General features: G+C 34.0%; 1 protein-coding gene across 2 annotated transcripts; it reads left to right on the top strand.

Annotated features, from left to right (window-relative positions):
• The first annotated feature begins 737 nt into the window (after window positions 1-737).
• Window positions 738-18,764, top strand: LOC130657253 (gremlin-1-like). 2 transcript variants are annotated; one of them, XM_057460230.1, is made up of 2 exons: window positions 738-1,449; window positions 18,107-18,764. In XM_057460230.1, the coding sequence occupies exon 2, from the start codon at window positions 18,107-18,109 to the stop codon at window positions 18,536-18,538; it is 432 nt and encodes a 143-aa protein (XP_057316213.1). In that variant the 5' UTR covers window positions 738-1,449; the 3' UTR covers window positions 18,539-18,764. The 2 variants fall into 2 exon arrangements, with proteins under 2 accessions (XP_057316213.1, XP_057316214.1); XM_057460231.1 differs by lacking the exon at window positions 738-1,449 and adding an exon at window positions 17,848-17,947.
• Window positions 18,765-19,220: the final 456 nt, after the last annotated feature.

The raw sequence follows: 19,220 nt of genomic DNA, 5'->3' as shown, positions 1-19,220 counted from the left end.
ACAAATATTCAAGTTATATAAAAACTTAAAAAATCTATATTATTAAGAGGAATTCTGCATTAAAAATGACATTATTGTATTGTCTTGAGAATAAAATTTTGTTTATGAAATCATTGTGGTTTTTTGGAAAATCTTTCTTCGTTCTCAAGTTGTTCAACGTTTATAGTTAAAAATCCGAGAACTTATTACATCATCAGTAAATTGACGTGCTTACATTTCTACCAATTATTAAAGATAAAATTATTTTTAAACTACAAAACTTTATATCAAGATATGCAAAAAAGTTTTGATATTATGTAAGTTTGATTTCCAGTGCTAATTTTTGTTTATTACCCCCACGACCACCTACCTCTCCCCCAAATTAAAGGATCTTTTTAGTCTAATATGACGTAATCATATATTTTCAAACCTAAAAAGCTGAAACTGTAAACCCTAAACCTCGGAATAAACAAAAGTCTACACAACTTAGGTGTGTAAAGCAATTTGATAGACGCATCAAAAAGGTAAATATTACTTTCAAAGAATATTTAAAAAAAATTTGGCTGTGTAACTAAAAGACTAAAATAATTAAGTCATACCTAGAGGGGTAAAGGTCAGACTAAAAGCGTGCAGATGCTTGCTAGGAAGACAAGGCTTTTAGAAATGTGTACGTGCGCACTTTGATCATCTGTGGTTTCGATTTTTCTTATTTTGATGCTTATTTTGCTGAATTGTCTCAATTAAGTCCGTTACAACAAGCTCTTTACAGAAGTAGACGAAATATTTTAATAACTATAACATAGTTTTTTAAAGGCCGGAAGACTGCGGGAAGTTTGGGTGCTAAAATTTAGTAAGTGTATGCATGCGTACGTAGGGAGGGTGGGTCACGGCGAAAGTGCAGAAGTGTCAACATTGGTACGGGGGTTGGGGATTATGCAGCAAATTATCACGTTGGTGCCTACGTACTTTATGGATGGCCAAATATAGGATACTTCAAAATTTCTATGCGCTCAATGCTCTTAGTAAAACTGCCTCTAATTAGTTAACCTTGTGATGTCCTGTAGAAACATAACGACGTAAATCTACTAGAGTAACAATGTTTACTGTGGCTGGATATCGCAGTCAAATTTTTATAAAATAACAAATATAAAAATTACAATAAATCCTGTTGTAATAACTAAATGGTCTGTTAGCGCTAATTACTTTCAAGCATTTCCAGTATTTATTTTTGTTAATGGTTACCTTTTTTAGATAGCGATGTCTCAAATGTGTTTTTGATTTAGGCATTTGTTATCAAGTATTTTATTCCCATGAATACCATTAGTTCTTCGTTGATAATGTTAAACTACTATTTGTTATTTGTTACATGTCACTAGCTGTCTGAGATACGCATTTATTTTGTTGCGTTGTATGAGGGTATGTGTGTGCGCGCTTGTGTACAAATTTGTTCGGGCTGCATAGTGCTTTTAAGTAAGTAATTTTTTATTAATTCTTTTCCGTTTCAACTTACGCACTTGGTTTCTATCCTCTATAATATATGCAGCCTATTGAGGGTAGCGTTTAATTTTTAATCCTGGTGTTTATATGTTGCCTTTTGGACGCGGTCATTTTGAGATGTGTCTCGCATTAAAACATTTGTTATAGCTGTCGTTTCCTGCGCTAGTATGGTCAGCTGGAAATATATACTTTCATAGTTCTATTAACTAATAGCTAGACTTGCCTTAGCTAAAGAAGTGGTCAAAGCTCTATATTTACCAAGTTTCAAAACTATGCTTTTATGCATGTTAACATTCTGTGGAAAATAAAACAAAGAAATACACACTTCCACCATTTTAAAATTACTACGTTGCAGAAGACCTGATATCTTCATTCTATGGATCAAATGCGGGCAGTAGGCATTGTATTATAGACTAGTCGTATATTCTATATTCCATTGGGCATTGCTATCTTGTACATCATTGTTTGCTAGTTAGCATAAAGTAACTAAGTTGCGAGAAATTGGCTAAGAAAGGCAGGATACGGGTACTAATATAAAGATTGCTGGATATTCCGACGCTAAACTGTGTTGCACATTTACGTAGAGAACCTTGGTGCGGCATCGTAGCACTCATAACGATTCAGTGTTTCCGGTGTGATGTATGTTTCAAAAAATAACTTTCCTGCAATTTCAGCTAAAATATAAACACAGGTTAGAAACTGTTGTTATATAGCCCGAGAAAAGTTAATTGGCTAACACCTTTTATTAAGTAAAATGAATAAAAGATGTTGGCCGACTTTGAAATTGCAGAAAATTTTTTTCTGAAAAATTAATCCCAAGAAAGTTCAAAGATTATTCGTGATTGACACCGATATGCGGAGGTTAGTACAGGCCACTATAACGTACATTCGTGTGAACTGCTTACAACGGTGCATCCTTATATATATTTCAACTATCTTGCATGTCGTTATCCCGTTGAGCTAATACAGTCACCCACAGCTTCTTAAATTTGCGGGGAAAGTTTCTCTAAAAGTTTCAAAAGTAATCAAAAGAAAATATCAATATTAAACACAAATTACCAGGACTGTACAGCTATTTAAATAGATGTGAACACAAGAAACACAAATCTGAAAATTTATTAGTAGTTTTTGTTAACCGTCTGGATTGTGCAAGCGGGAAACAGTTTTAACAGTTAAAATAATTCAGCAACATTCGGTCTGGATGTTTCTTTAACATGGCTAGTTAAACATTGCCCATAAAAAGATGATCTGATCTATCCAGTTTTATTAAAAACACTGAATACAGGATTACGAGATTATAACAAATGCGTCTCCTTCATTTCCAGACTCTTTTTTCAGACTCTTTTTTTGGTTATTCAGTCAATATAAAACTCGTTAAAGTCCATGTTATTCTTGGCTAGCTAGCCCAGCTACAATCCCGGACAAAATATTTGGAACTTTTGAGGAAAATCCTCTTCTTGGCCCCCTTACCCCCTATTTCAATGTTGTCGGGCTGCCGACTGGTTATAAGGCACCTTGCAACATTGAAATAGGGGGAAGGGGATGTGAACAGGGCAAAAACATGTAAAATGTGAAAAGTTCCGATATATTTTGTCCAGGATTGTCTGAGCAAAAAAATGAACAGGAAATTGTGATAATTGGCCAACCAAAGATTTTCTACTCAAATTTAGGCCGTAAATCACAGCACATAGCTGTGATTTACATAACTGTGCACGTAAAGGAACAAAAAGAAGACCAAAAGACCTGTGCTAAAAGTGCTGATCTTGTAATTTAGAAAAAACAAGATAAAAATGAGTATTGACAAGGACTTTGAAGTCGGTTTAGCCATCAGAGCAATACGAAAAGTATATTTGATTACTTACAGTCAAGTTGATGAAAAGAAATGTGCTGACAGAGAAAGGTTCGGGGAGGTAGTTATTGAGGCATTCGATCCTAGGAAAGAAAGCTCAGTGCAACCTGTGCAGTGGGCAGTTAGTAAGGAGCTGCATGCAGAGACCGGTTACCATTTCCACATGTGTTTAAAGCTAAGCGGAAACAAGCGCTGGTGTGGGGCGAAACAGTACCTAATCGCAAACTTTGGGATTAGCGTTCACTTTAGTGATGGCCACCAAAACTAAATGAGTGCTTACAGATATGTGACAAAAGAGGACCCTGAAGTTTATCATAGTGTAGGACACCCAAACCTTAACCTGGTGGCATCACCGACAACATCCTGTGCAAGCAAAAGTTTGATGAGAAAGCGTAGAGAATCTACACCTGTAGATAAAGGCGGTATTTGCAAAAGCAAAGGCAAAAAGAATCAAAAATTGTCAAAATTAGCGGTTATGAATATCATTCGCACATGCAACATCAAAAGTGAAACTGAACTTTTAGCTTTGGCAGAGGAACAAGCCTCAGATGGATCAAATGATCTAAAAGGCTTTATTGCTAACACACCAGAGCACGTTTATCGGGAACTTATCAATAAAACATGGAAAATGACTAAATCACCCGAAACACTACACAGACAATTGCAAAACAGCATGGAGCGACTCACTGCCAGTGTCAAAAACACATGCATAGCATCCTGCGTAAACAATGACTGGTTATGTATGGCTAAAGAGATTTTGAAAAACAACAAGATTAATGCATATGTCTTTGCAGAAGCAGTCCGCATTTTGCTGGAGTACGGTCGAAGCAAAAATCGAAACTTACTGCTAATCGGTCCAGCAAATTGTGGCAAGAAATTTCTGTTGACCCCGTTGACACAGATTTACGACACATTTTCAAATCCTTCAAGCAGTAAATACGCCTTTGTTGGTGTCGAAAACAAAGGACTTATTTTCCTAAATGACTTGCGCTTGAACCAGGACATGATTCCATGGCAAGAATTCCTCAACCTGCTAGAAGGACAACTTGTCCATCTCTCAACACCAAAGACACACTACTCCAAAGACATTTGCATACAAAATGACATACCGATATTTGCGACAAGCATTTCCACAATTAAATATTCTGGCAAAAGTAACAACAAAGACGGGGAAGACGCAATGATGGAGGCAAGGTGGCGAACGTTTCACCTATTTGCAAATACCAACATCGCTACAGAGAGATTTGGCAGCTTGCAGTAGATGTTTCGCCGAACTTGTGTTTATGGGTTGTGACGAATAACAACCACGTATTTATTGTTACTTTGGTTCTGTTCTCCTATCACAGAGGCATTCTACCTAAGACGAATTATGTTGTACACAAACTTTTTTGACTTTCAAAACTATTGTTTTGTCAATAATTCTGGAAGGATAATTTAAAAGTGTTTTCTTTACCCGACGACAAAATTGCACATAGGTTTCTTTCTCCAGTCTTCTTTCCAAGGCCTGTTTCTTAAGCTGGATACCAACCAAATGAAAGACGTTTTCAATGGGGTTAAGGTCGGGTGAACGAGGTGGAATCTTAAAAAGTCTGCACCCGAAGGAATCCATAGCATCACGCGACAAACGAGAGTTTTGTAAAGGGTCTCCATCTTGAAGGAACAGTCTCCCGCGCTGGTTATTTCCACGTTCAAACATTACTGGAAAGCGATATCTGAGAAACTGTGCACACTTTTCACCACTGAGACCACCTTCATATTGATGACACTCAATTACACCTTTTCCATACGCAATCGCTACCATGAACTTAGCCATCCTACCGCCACTGCCCTCCTTTCTTCCTTTCGCCGTACACTCTCTGCTTAAACCTTCACCTCTTTTCCGCCACATCCGTGTCCTTGTTGTTTTTGCTGCCTTGCATGAATTTGTTTTATGCACCCAGCCAGTTCCATCAAGGTAGAAAGATATCACTAAAATTACCCACAGGTATATCATGATGCGCACAACAAAATTTTAAGTTTCAATAAGTTGAATCAACTAGCAAGGCATGTATAAAACAACTCAACACAACACAAGATAATTAACCTTAATAACTTACTGTCTGTCCAAAAATTTGGAGCCAATTTTTTACATTTTTTGGCAAATTTTAGGCGTTTCGTTAAATCCTCTTTGGTAAGAATACCTTTCTTCCTGCACTGATAAAAACCATATTTGTGTTTCTTTAACACCCGCCTAACAGTACGGTTGCTCAAATGAGTAGAGCCACTAGCCGTCTGAATATCCTGCGATGAAAAGGTGCCAAAAGTATTGCGAAGTTGTGTCAAGCTGCGCAGTATCGATTTTTCATCCCTGTCGCAAACTTTCCTTGGCCTGCCCCTGTCTCCATGGCGACGGTCCTCAAACTCAACCGCAACGTTACCCTTCATATGCCTAAACAATGTCGTTTTGGAATAGGCTGGATACCTTCTTTTCATTTCTGCAATACCAATTCCACTCTCCTGGTGAAGGTATTTTACGTACGTTGAGAGAGATGATGGCATTCTTTTGTATGGTTTTCTTTTGTTCTCCATTTTTTTTATTTTTTGTGTGTTTACGCACTATAACGATAAAGACAAGCATGTTGTTAATTTAAGACAGTAATTCAAGTATAAAAAGTTTCGCAAAAATTTTTGGTTGCAAAAAATTTTAAGTCTTCTCAATATTCTCCTCTCAGACAATCTCGGACAAAATATTTGGAACTTTTGAGGAAAATCCTCTTCTTGGCCCCCTTACCCCCTATTTCAATGTTGCCGGGCTGTCGACTGGTTATAAGGCACCTTGCAACATTGAAATAGGGGGAAGGGGATGTGAGCAGGGCAAAAACATGTAAAATGTGAAAAGTTCCAATATATTTTGTCCAGGATTGTAGTTTAAAAACTTACTTCAATATTCGCTGTAATAAAATTTTAGTTGCACATTCAACTTTCTACATTTTTCTGTAAGTGGCGAACATCGTAATATTTTGTTTACAAAGATTTATTATATAGAGACTGTCAAATTTTGCATTTTAGACAGGACTGTTTCGAGTTTTGACCTTGAGTGTTAAAGAAAGTAGTGCTAGTAGATTATATTATTATAAGAACAGTAAACCGAATTTCTTATTTTTTATTTTTATCTAACTTAGACGGTTAACAAATACAATAATAACCGATTACCCCGTGCTGTACCGGAAATATCGCCCTCAGTCATTGTAAGCTCGGTCGGCACATCGAGCCCGAGTGATATTTTGCGGTACAGCCCAGGGTAATCTGTTATTATTGTATTAATACATAGCTGGTTGGCTTGCTAGCTGCAGAAGTCAGATTGGTGAATATTAATATATAAGCAAGAATAATAATACCAACAATAATGTTGGCTATGCTAGTTTCTCATCACATATTAGGTTGGATGTACTTTTGTAGCAAAAATCTTAAAACAAATTTTAAAATTAAAGATTTATAGATGCGTCAAAAACGTTATGAAACGTTTATTCTAATATGTGAAACATAAGAATGAAATATTTTATAAATACAGAGTATTTAGATCAGAAAAACATCTATAAGAGAACATTAAACCTCTACACCAGTACTTCCAATCCAAAGGCGCTTTGTCAACGTAGCTCTTTGTATGGTTATTCATATTAATCGAGCTTTGGGATTTGTCACTATGCGTCAGCGGTCTAAACAATGTCAATAGAGATATATTGCATTTGCTATTTGTGGCTTGAAGTGTCATGCTTAGTTTGGACGACCCGTATTTTGACCTGCAAACAGGCAACGGGTAAAAAGACCACACTCGGCGTGCTTCTTCCTTTTTTAATCTACATCTCGCAGGAAAGAAAGTGTTCTCCATTCAATAACTTACTATCAAATTATCATTTGATATCGACCAAATAAATATAATCGGTGAACCATTCGAGTGCGTTGTTAGTGATTTCATAGATAAAAGTTTTTGCAAGGAAACTAAAAATCTTATTGTATCAAATCAAATCTTTGATAAGTCCATAAATGGTTCTTCAACAATGTTTCCCTCGGATATTTATTCCCAGACTAAATCGAATGTAGGTGTCAGTTCTGTATCCAAATTGACGACTCGATAATAAGTTGTTAGATTCCTAGTGTTCTTTTACTTTCCTAACGAACTGCATTCTCGGAGATTTTCGTCAAAATTAACGATGTCGCAGCTAGATTTTGCACTAGATTAATGCAGCGGATTGCTTTAAATTTTTTTCCACTCAGAGGGTACTTAAGTAAAAAGAGATTTACAATGTGACAAAAACAAAATGGTCTTGATATATATGCAGTACTCTCCTTAAGAATTCGATTTCACGCATACCCATGCTAAAATCTGAAATTTTTTTAACATCTGATTTGTTTAATGTTTGGTTTAGTCCAAACAAAGCTCCTAAACGACGAAACCTTCTCCTATCTGACCGATACAAGAAAAGTACCAACAAAACGTATTAGTTTTATTTATCAGGCTTAGCTACTAGCTAAGTCACCAATCAAACGTTCCGTTCACGGCACAGAGTGGCTTATAGTTTTCCTGATTGAGTTAGTCTCGGTTTTTAATACAGTTTGAAAACTTTAATTTTGTGACTTTTGCTTAATATGTTTTTGTTGAAATACAGATCTTGCGTTTGATATTTTTGTACACTTGTTTTAACCCATCTTGCAAATCTTTTCAAATGAAATGTTCGACATTTATTCTTTTTAAATCAAAAGAGTCGTGTTTATTAAATTTGATTTTAATTTACTTCTCATAAAATTCCATGCGTCATTTATATTAGTTGACATGAGCACTTAGGTTTATTTTGACGAGTTAACATCTTTGTGTAACTAAGTTTTGTTGTACTTAGTATAATAACGGCTATTTATTACTTTACTCTGAAATGTTTGACAATTTTATTTTTGCACACGATCAGCCAAGGCATGGTCACTCGTGGGAGGCGGGTGGGGTAACAACAACTCCATTAAAAACGGTTTAATTAACAGAAACATATCTATAACAGTTTTTGCATGTGGTTTTATTCGTGTCGGTGTCCTCACTAAATGTTTTTTACCCTACAATGGCAATAGAGCCTTGAATTTATTGATTTTATTATTTTATTGCTTCGCAAACAGCTTCGGGCTCATCAACTTCGGTTAAAATCAACGCAAGGTGCTCTTTAACCTTTTTAGGTAGATCTACTGATGTATCTGGGGGAGAGGTTTGGCGGGCATTTGGTTTTCTCTAAACCAAATACCATTTTCTATTTCATTTAAATATACAAGCCTTTTTCAGTCCCTTTCCTACCTATTTTATGATTTCGAAAAAAGAAATTGTACCCTTTTACATTATGAAGAGTACTATTACCGCTGTACCATTATTAATTTATGAGTCACTAAAATGATTGAAATATCGACTCTGAAGCTAAAATATCAGACATTTCGTGTAAATAAACCACAAGTGTTTTCAAACGATGAAACGGAATCATATTATAAAGTTTCATAAGTTTAGCCAATTTTGTGACCTTCCTGTGACATTGAATTTTTTCGCAATATGACGTGAAGTTGTAGCAACACCAGAGAATTCTGCCGTCTTTTTAATGGTTAGGTTTAAAGACGTACATAGCTACATTTTAATACTGGATATATTAAGAAGTTGTAACAGTATTGACTTGCATATGCTTTCTTATCCGAGCAGACAGAAAAAGGCAAATAAGATAAAAAAAAATAATTTACCCTTATCTATCCAAAAGGCACTGAAATTGTTTTCCTTTTTTTAATTATATCTATATATTTGTACATTTATATAAGTTTTATCATCAGCTAACGTATTTTTTAACTGTTCAAAACAATTACAGCAAATAGCGATGGAAAAATATAAATAATTTCTTAATGCGTTTTTATTTAAAAGACTCTTGTATCAAGATTTCATGTCTTTCTTCTAGATATTTGTTTTTTCAAAACTAAAAAAAAATCAATATTGATCTATTGTCGTCAATGACAATCAGCTACAACTAGAGGGATAAATAAGAAATGGCGACCACAACTTTTCTCATACGTTGGCTTTGTTTTATTCATTTCCTTCAATCTGAATTAATAAATTAATGAAGATTCTGCCAAAATGCAAACTTTAGTTATTTGAACAATTTTCTCTTGGGTTAATTAGTGTGAAAATTATAATTCGAAACAATTACAGGACACTTAAATCTGTCAAGACACCGAAACTGAACGAAAACGTCATTTTAGTTAATGCTCATTTTTTACGTTGCGGTTACTGTATATAATTATGAATTACGATACTGCAGTTTTATGAGCGTTACGAAAAATATTTTTTCGTTGGCTATACTCTAATCGTAATTAAGAACTTTACTGTCATACACGTGGCATATTTTGGATCCAATACTTTAACAACTCTAACTATGATAAGTCAGAAACTAGCTTTTAAGCTTTTGTCTTACACATAGAAATTTATAATTAAACCACAACGTCAAAAATACAGCTGCGAAAAAAATATTAAGAAACAGGCAAGTGATTACGTTGGTTGTTTCTATACTAAAGTTGCCTATTTTGAACTTGTCTAAGGTCACTTGTCAGAATCTACAGCGAACTTATTGTTGTTGATGTCAGTACGGAGGTCCCGAATTTCGGGTCCTTGATGAGTCCCGACATGGAATATTTTTTTGGTGCAAGCGTACTAAAGAATACCACTAGTTAATTTTGCACGTTCTCTCCCTGGCCTACGTGTGCGAAAAATAGCAACTGCACAGCCTTCTTGTTGCAGAAAATAGTGATCATTTGACCATTTAGGCAATGTTTGTAATATGACGAAAAAATTATGGTTTTACTTTCATTGCTTATGTTCACAATTGTAGTTAGTCAAACCAAAAACAGGTGCTAACAAGCTATACATGCAGCCACAAACATATTTTATGTTCCTGTTTTTAAGAAAGTTTAAAAACTTCTTTTTGTTGTATAGGTGGTCATCTTTCCTTCGACTTTCTTTTTTAAGAAGTTTCTGTTGAACACCAGACAAAACAACTTGACCGACACCACTAACAATGGCGGTTAACGAGAACAAAAACAGTGTTGAGTTCGTGTTATGCATGCACGAATAAACTCGCAATTTCTGAACTTTGATAAATGCTAAACTTGAGGATTATGAGAATAAATATAGCAAGAAAAGGAACAAAAAATACGCTTAGTAAGATGGTCATGAGTCTGGAGTAAATGTTAACGCCTTAAATAACAGTATTCAAAGTTTGCTTTTCCGTTGTAAACATTCCTAAGCATATCTAAAAGTATAAATGTAAAAGATGGTATTTTTTTTTTTTTTTAAATAACAAAAATTTGTTGTCTTATGCACCATACCCATGCATGGTTAAAATAGGGAATATTAGTTTTTTAAAAGACAAATCTTTTATCGAAACCAAATAACTTATCATTTGACACCTATCTACGAAGCAAAGTTACATCCAATTTAGTTTCATTGGAATGTAACATTACTAATTTATGCAAATTACTAATTTTTAAAGCGCTTTAATTACCTAACAATAACAATGAAAATGAAAAATGTAAAACCACAAGACTTGTTGTTATTTTGGCATTGTATCTCCTACTGTTTTTTCTTTTTTTTTGAGCTCATTTAGGAAGTACTCTTAGTTCAGTGTGTAAAAAGTCTATCCAAGTAATAAGTATACGGCTTAAAATACTAGTTGAAATTTTGTTCAATAGGAAATCCACAGCGAAGTCTAATACGAATCATAAAAAAATTCTGTTTCAGCTGTTGTACCTCTGGATTGACCACGCTTACCATTATAGTTTTTGGTTTTTAATGTTAACTGGTTGTAAATGTTCAACTTCAGGTTTAAACATTCCGTAGCTTTTAAAACCAGTGTAAAATTTAAAATACAGTGTTGTGTTTAAATCTGTCCACTGTAAATTTATTTCCCTCAACTTCTTTTTTTGTTATTTTAACTTTCATATTATCTACGGTAGCTTTTAATATTTAATATCTTACTGTATTACCTCTTCTACAGTCAGCTCAGGATCTTTAGGTTTTTCATGACAAGGTAGTTTTTTTTTAGACCAAGACTTGCCATTGTGTTTCTTTTTTTAACTGGTGTAGATGCTTTAGTTATTGGCACAATGGTTGGAATATCGTTCATATATGTTTTACACCACCTTTAAAATGAGCAGAGCATACTTTGAGGCCAGATGTGGGTTTAAAGTTTCTTCTACTTATTTTTTGAAGCAAATCCTTCTTAAATCTTCATCCTTTCGAATGACGTAAAACGACAATTCTCTGTTTCTTCGTAAGTTGTTGTAACACAGAGGTACACAACATTTAAATCCTCCCCCAGCGGCAGCTTTTGTTCTTAAAGTTCATTGGCAAATTTTCAATGTTTGTAGCATTTTATACGGAAAGATCAGTAGATACATTGTCTAAGGTAACTTCGATGTTGTTTGATGAAGTAAAGCTTTGAAAAAAGCTGGTTTTAGGTGTTGAACAAGGTAATAAAAAATCTGTGTAAAGTGTTAGTTTATTAACCACATGGCATTGAGAAAACTCTATTACACAGAAACGGTGAATTGTACAAGTTTTGTTGTGGATGGAACGATATGCTATGTTAAGACATCTTACATCCTATTAATTACGAAACACAGTAATGTTGTTCATTGTGTTCTACTCAGACCTAAAAATAAATATATTGATGATCATGTATAACATTAAAATTCTCTTTAGGCTCCTTTTTTAAATGGCGTACTGGCGCAATATGTTTTAGACGATTTACTTGTTATTAAAATTTTAATTTTTTCAAAATTGTGTAGTATAATTGCCACAGTCTGCAAAAGTTATCAAATTTCCTATTTTAATGTTGAGTTGCAAAACTTTAACGAGTTTTCTTTCTAGAAGAACTTAGTTATCAAATTCGATTCTGCATAACCTTTTTAAAATCTACTTGGTTCGTTTTCATTAGTTTTATTCTTCATAAAATTTCGTTAAAACTATCATTAGTTTTTATAATCAATGTTTGTCGGTACAATTCATTAATTGAACCTAACATGTGTGTTTTTTAAAGACCAGGTTTCAAAGTGCTGAAGTGAAAGACCAACAAATCCGACCAAGTTGAAAACATGACTATCAAGGATACTGGAAAGAATCTATTGAAAAAAATATCGAGTTGTGATTCTGCAGGTAATGACAAAATAAAAATGCGTTAAAAAAGGTGACAAGATGTAAGAGTAAAATTCTATCTAAACTCTATTCCCAAAGAGCAATGAAACAAGAAATCAAATACGGGTAAATGGTTGGTTCTTATACCTCAAAATAGAATGCTATAACTGGGGAAAAATTTACACCCGTGGACTGGCAGTTGCTAGTGGATTGGCTGTAAGCGAAACATTTGATATCAGCTTTTATCTATGTCGCTCTGTTACATGTTTTATATGAGCAACAACAAAACCGCATTCCAATTAAATAATCTACAATCTTGTTTAAATAATTGTGGTAATGGGAGCAGTTTCTATCCGTTTTAACAAGTAGTTATGAACAAACTTTTGATGTAAGACGAACATTTTGATATTGACACACTTCGTTTACGGCGGACCTATTGTTATTCACTGACGTCAAAATGATCCTTAAGGTCTAGTGTGCTTCTTTTCGTAATGGTCGCGTGTTAAACAAGCAACTTAACCGTTTTAGAAGCTGTTTGTCTCGTCTATGTGTCTGCTTGTGTAACGCTTCAGCAGCCTACAGGGTGCATAGTTTTAGCCAATAGAATAATCTCTGTCTATTTTTAAAAAATAGTTAAAGCAAGAAGTATATACACTTTAGAACCACATAGACGTCTAGACAACCTGTTTATAAATAATTAATTTTTATATGATGAATTTGCTACTTTTTTATTTTTATTTTCTAAAAAAATAATTCCTTTAGTATTCTTTTTACCAGTAAAATAAGCTACGTTCTGTAAAATATATTAAATATCATTAAATCGAAAGTTTGTTTTGACGAGGGAACAGACAACACGCGGAGCAGTATTTGTTAGCTTTAAGAAGGTAATTAATATCTCAAAAATATCTCAAAGTTATTGTTGTTGCTTAGACTGGCTTTGTGTATAATAAACTTGTATGTTTCTATGCACAATTTAGAAGGATATAGCTAGCTAGTTCAAAAATGTTCAAGGATTATTTTATTAGAAAGTTTGAGTTAAAAGCAAGGTAAGAACTTATATCTAATAAATCATGAATTTGTCTGTCATTTTCAGCTATCCTCAATATTAAGTCACTAAAGTCGAAAACTAACAATTGTTTCGTAGCCCCTTTAAGCCATCTATCTAACGTTTCTTTCACCTCCTAAATTTGATGCATGACCTGTTTTGTTTTTTGTTTATGGTTTTTCTTTTTTTCTTTTAGCTTTTTCTGCATTTATACATTTTGATTTTACTCGAACCTATGTTAACCCTTCCACTTTAAAACAGAAATTTTTAAAACCTTTTATATAAAATAACTAGAAAGGTTGTTTGCGAATTTGTATATCTTTTTAAATAATCTTTAACGGTTTTTATGATTTTAAACTTCTCCATTGATAACGGCACGAGTTGCCCTGAATAAAGTGCGTATTAAACAGTTAGTAGATGTCTTGGCCTTTCATATGACCGTTCTAAACATTTATAGAAGGGTGATTTCGCCCACACCAGTATATTTAGGGTTAAAGAACTTGAAAATTTGTTTATGAATCTTTTTATGTTTTTAAAAAATCTTTTGGTTAAAAGGCTTAGATAACGTTACGTGACAGAAAAAATGCCGACATAAGCAAAAACTTTTATACTATTTTTAGTGGGTGGCATACTTCAGCCAGTGGCTTTAGTCAAATCTTTCCTATGATTATTTTAAATAAAATAGTCCATGATATGAAAGTAATGGTACTATAACTTAAGCGGTGTGAACACCAATCAACTTTGTTATTGCGATTAACTTCACCTCGGCTTTACAAACAACTTAAAAACAGAAAAGAAATTTTGTTTTCAGAAAATTTACCACAAGTAGAAAACATTTTTGCTATTTTTATCGCTTTCTTATTACAAAAAACGTTAGTATGAGATACCAAGTATTAAGCATCTCCGTCGGTCTCAGTTTGGAATAATCTTCAAGCGAAAATATAATATCTACAAAGTGTTTGAAACTTGAAAATAAAATCTAAATCTTTAAAATTTAAAATCTGAACATAACAAAATGTCTTCAAAGTCCGAACCAGCTAATCATGTTGTCGCAAATGATGGACACTCTCTTTGTTGGAAAATTTTAAGTTGCGCTCAAAAAACTGTTTACGTCGGAAACTTTTGGAGTCATTCTATATAAAGTCGTTAAGGCCTGTTCTTAACAAACAAGTTGAATCTAAAAAATGATTACTTTTCCATAACGGCGTGACGTAAAAATCTACTTAGTGTATTTCCTCTGGTTATTTCTTTCGTGTAAACAAAAGTATATAACTGCATTTTGCGTTTTGGTCCTGTGATACTACTTTAAATCAAGTTTGGTTTAATGTGCAAATATTAAAGAATACGGTTTCAATAAAATGTCAGCAAAATGTTGAGTAACTGTAAGTCTTCCTGAAATTCAGCATTGGTGATCTGTGACTGGCATGACTCATTTCGGGATATGCCACTATATATCGCTTATTAAAGCATCAGCGAGTTGTCTACATTTTTTAGCACAGTCATCAATGAAATCAGACACTGACGCGTATTGCAATATTCCAACTATAAAAATTCCCGTGGTTTAAGTCATTTAAACTTTTTAATTCAATATCACACTTTTTTTCGCATGCTGGAACGTTAAATATCATACTTACTGAATGCGTGAAAATTGGATTGCTTGCGTTTAACTTTTACGGTGACATAATCACGTAATTTATCTTTCTTAACGAGACAGGTTTCAAAATTACGCAACATCGAACATGTTACATGACTGACAATTTATTTTTAAATGGTCTAGCCAGTTAGTCAAGTTTTGTTGATCTCATTAGTGAATTCCAGTCAGTATTTAAAGCCTAGGATAGCTAGTATCATAAAACCGTTCAGAAAAAAAAACTTGGTTTGCGGCAGTTTAAAGCAAGGTATGGGTATTCAAACTTGTCCTGCTCATTTTCTTTACTTTACAACTCAATTGTGTGTTTGTAGTGAAAAAGTGAATGGGGTTGTCTGATGAAACAAGCTTTGGTTTTATAATGCTTAGCTGATCTAAGGTGGATCCACTGCTAATGCAAAATTACTAGTCATTAGCCCATGAACAAATTTACGAGAATTCGCCCATCGCTATTCGCATCTACCATCTTTAGATAACAAATAAATAACAAGCCTTGTAATATAGACTAGTCGTCAACCCGTAAAAAATACATGGGGTCGCCTGTCCTTAAACTATCGCATTTTGTGTTTCCGTAAGAGAAAGACAAACACACGGACAACGCGTATTATTTTAGACTAGTTGGTGGCTCGTGCATAATTCCACGGGTTCGAGCAGTACTTTATATAACGATATTTGTATGTCTGGCTACTTGAGGTATCATTTTGCGCAGAGTCGGACAGAATACGGCTATTATTATAGAGATTATGAAAGTTACAATAAGAATGATTCTCTCTTAGAATACAAACCTTTGTAGGCGACACTTGTATAAGCAACTTAAATGGCACTTGGCACTTTGTGCAACATTGAAGCAACACAGTAAGCGTCAGGTTACGTCATGTTTTAGGTTAAAATTTCTCTGCCACGGTGTTCTCGAGGTAATGAAAACGGAATATTTTGCTTTTCTCTATTTCCTTTTAAAGGCTAAATACAGGACAATGGATTAAATACGCAAAGAAAGTAACTGTATTATAAAATTGAACTATGGTAGTTTTTCGAAAATGATTATACGTCTTCCTTTCCCAGCTCATGTCAATCCATCATGATAAATGATTTAAGTTGTTTCATGATTGAAGTATTGCATTATGTACTATCAATTTCTATAATAGAAAATAAAAATATGTGTGGATGAGTATTTCTTTTTTAGCAGGATTGTGACAAATGGTGTGCAAGCATCTTAGACTTTGCCAATGTAATTAAGTAGCATGAGGTGAATATACACACTATCAGTCATCAACCACATCATTCAAAACACAAAATTATGCGTCGATATGCATCGATATGCATCCATATGCATCGATATGAATCAATGCTAAAAACGTGACTGACTGTGTACAACGGTATTGCTTTCGGCTAATGTTTTAGCCTTATGAGCAATAAAATTTGTGCATACTACGTATTAGTGTTGACAGGATCCTTTCAATTCTCAAATGTCCATGTGGGTGGGTTTCATATAGTGTCCGTGGCTTATTTGAGTATGTCTATCTTTTGTTGTGCCTGTGATTCAGTGTTGAAACTTTGCGACATTTTCTGAAATTTATTCAATCTTGTGACAAAACTTTTTTATTTTATTTATCCGTCTTGCAGAGGGTAGAGTAATTTTAGGAGGAGAGTTTTTTTATAAGTTGTTCAGGAGATATAAAGCGCGTCCCCTCTCCCCTTCAAAGTTACACGGACTAAAAAGGCCGAGGTATAATAACTGTCAATGTGCCAATGAAATGCGCTCTATTTTTTGTTTCAAATTCATGAAGAAAGTCTATATAGGCAAATAGGGTGTTTCAAAACACAAAATCAATGTAGTAGAATTGGCGTATTTATTAGATCGTATTTATTATATTTTTGAAGCATTATACGTACGAAAATAAATTTATCCTTCATTAAATCGTGAATTGGGGAAACGTTTAAAACTCTCCACTGGAAACTTCATTTTTGATTTTCAACAGATCTCGGCGTGAGCCCCAAAGTTAACTAAACAGCTTTTTTGTATCCAAGGAAATATCTTGTCATCAGTTGTATTTCCCATAAAAATATTTAAAACATAAAAACTTTCTACCTTAACCCTGAATAGATGCGAATTGTCGTCTCAGCGAGCGTGATATACTAACAGGCTATCTATTGGTTATAGCTTGTGGTCGCTTAGCTTCAACATATCAAAATTCGTGCCAGTATAAAAGAAAATTAAATTTCTCCTACGGCAGTTCTTCCGTTAATCAACGCTAAAGTAGTAGGTGGCCAGAATCAGGTTTAAAGACAAAAAATTGTCGGCGAAAGATCGATAATAAAAGTTTCCGGTTTTTAGAAAAACGGTTGCGGCTCCATAATATTCAGTATATATACATTTTAAAATAAAGTATTTTTTATTTATATTGTTAAAAATATTTGGAAACAATTCTTTTTTGTTCAAATACCTTGCTTCAGTTCTGATAAGGTGGAAGAAGTAAATGCATTGAGCTTTATTAGGTATTTCCATTAAAACTTGACACTTAAAGAAATGAATTAGTAATGCAAAAGTTTTCTTGGTAAAAAAATTTACTATGTAAGTCCCGGTTACTAAATATTGGTTGATAACAACCCGATATGCTTGCCGTTATATTCTTGTTATCGTGTTTTAAGGGGGCGCTGTATTGCTGGTGTGCACGTTCGTCGTTACTTTTGGTTTAAAGGAAAAGACAAGAAGCCTCTGTCAAGAAGCATCTGTCACAAATTTTGTAGCAGGTTTAACTAATTTTTTTGAAAAACTAGTCAGTTTTTTCCTTGGGTTCGTCCGTGCAATATATAGCGCATTGCGTGCGTCTCACTGCTTGCAGCGCCATTTTTCGTGACAGACAAACAGACGCATGCGCATGTTATAACATAGATTGCTATTGCCTTTAGATGACGACTAATAGATTTGTTAACATTACCACATTGATACTGCTTCTTGCAACCATCACCGATACGTTCAATCCACAGAATGTTACTCGTGATAACAAATTATCAAGACTCAAGAATGCTATATTAAAGAACGAAGACCGTGTAATATATCAAAAAGCTGCTGCTACTTCCTCGAAATGTGAAACAAAGCTTTTCAATGTGACGATATCATATAAAAACTGTGTAACAAAGAAAGTTCAGGCAAAATACTGTACAGGCTCTTGTCATACAATTTATATACCTGGCGAACCAAATCTAAAGATCTGTAGGCGTTGCCTTCCTATTAAATTTAGCTTTGCTCGTGCACAACTAGACTGTCCATCTGCTAAAAGTAAGAAGCAGAGACACTTCAGGTACATTAACATAAAAAAATGCAGATGCTTAATGTGTTAATGTTCTTAAAACTGCTTCTTCTATGTGTAGAATTATTTTTCTTTTCTGTGTTCCGGATCGAATATATTTATATAATAAATTTGCTTTGAATTTTATCAACTTCCACGAGGTCCGTTTCATATTGCATCCAAAGCAAAAAAAGCGCCTAAAAATTAGTTATGTTTAACCTTCTGCTTTTAAAAAGTTGTATGGTGTAATGCGTTGAACAGATCATTAAATCTATAAATCCTTGCAGTATGTATTTTTTTGCTGGAAAACCCTTGCATTTTGATTCTTAGGACACTAATTTGAACAAACCCGTAATGTCAAAATTAATCTGATCATCGAAACATCTTTAGCGTGCCAATATACTTCGCAAACAGAACAGTCTTCATTTTTAGAGCAAGTCAGGCCATATACGATGTAACATTTAAATACATACGTCCTCTGTTCCCATCATCTTTTGAAACGCTTTATATGTTTGTTATGTAAATTGTTTAAGCACGTATATTAAGCACGTATGGCATTTGTCGCAAAGTTAGTTTAAGTGAAGACAAAAATAGAAATTTTCCACATGCAATGTTCAAGCTTAATAATTAATCAAGAAATTGCCTGCTATTATATCTTAGTATGGTAATGAAATTATGAAACAAAACATAAACCATGAAAAGACTCACTGTATTTGATAAACATTGAAGATGGG

Source organism: Hydractinia symbiolongicarpus, chromosome 9, assembly GCF_029227915.1.
Source record: "Hydractinia symbiolongicarpus strain clone_291-10 chromosome 9, HSymV2.1, whole genome shotgun sequence".
In the NCBI taxonomy this organism is placed as follows: Eukaryota; Metazoa; Cnidaria; class Hydrozoa; order Anthoathecata; family Hydractiniidae; genus Hydractinia; species Hydractinia symbiolongicarpus.
This window is presented reverse-complemented; position numbering and strand designations above follow the sequence as displayed.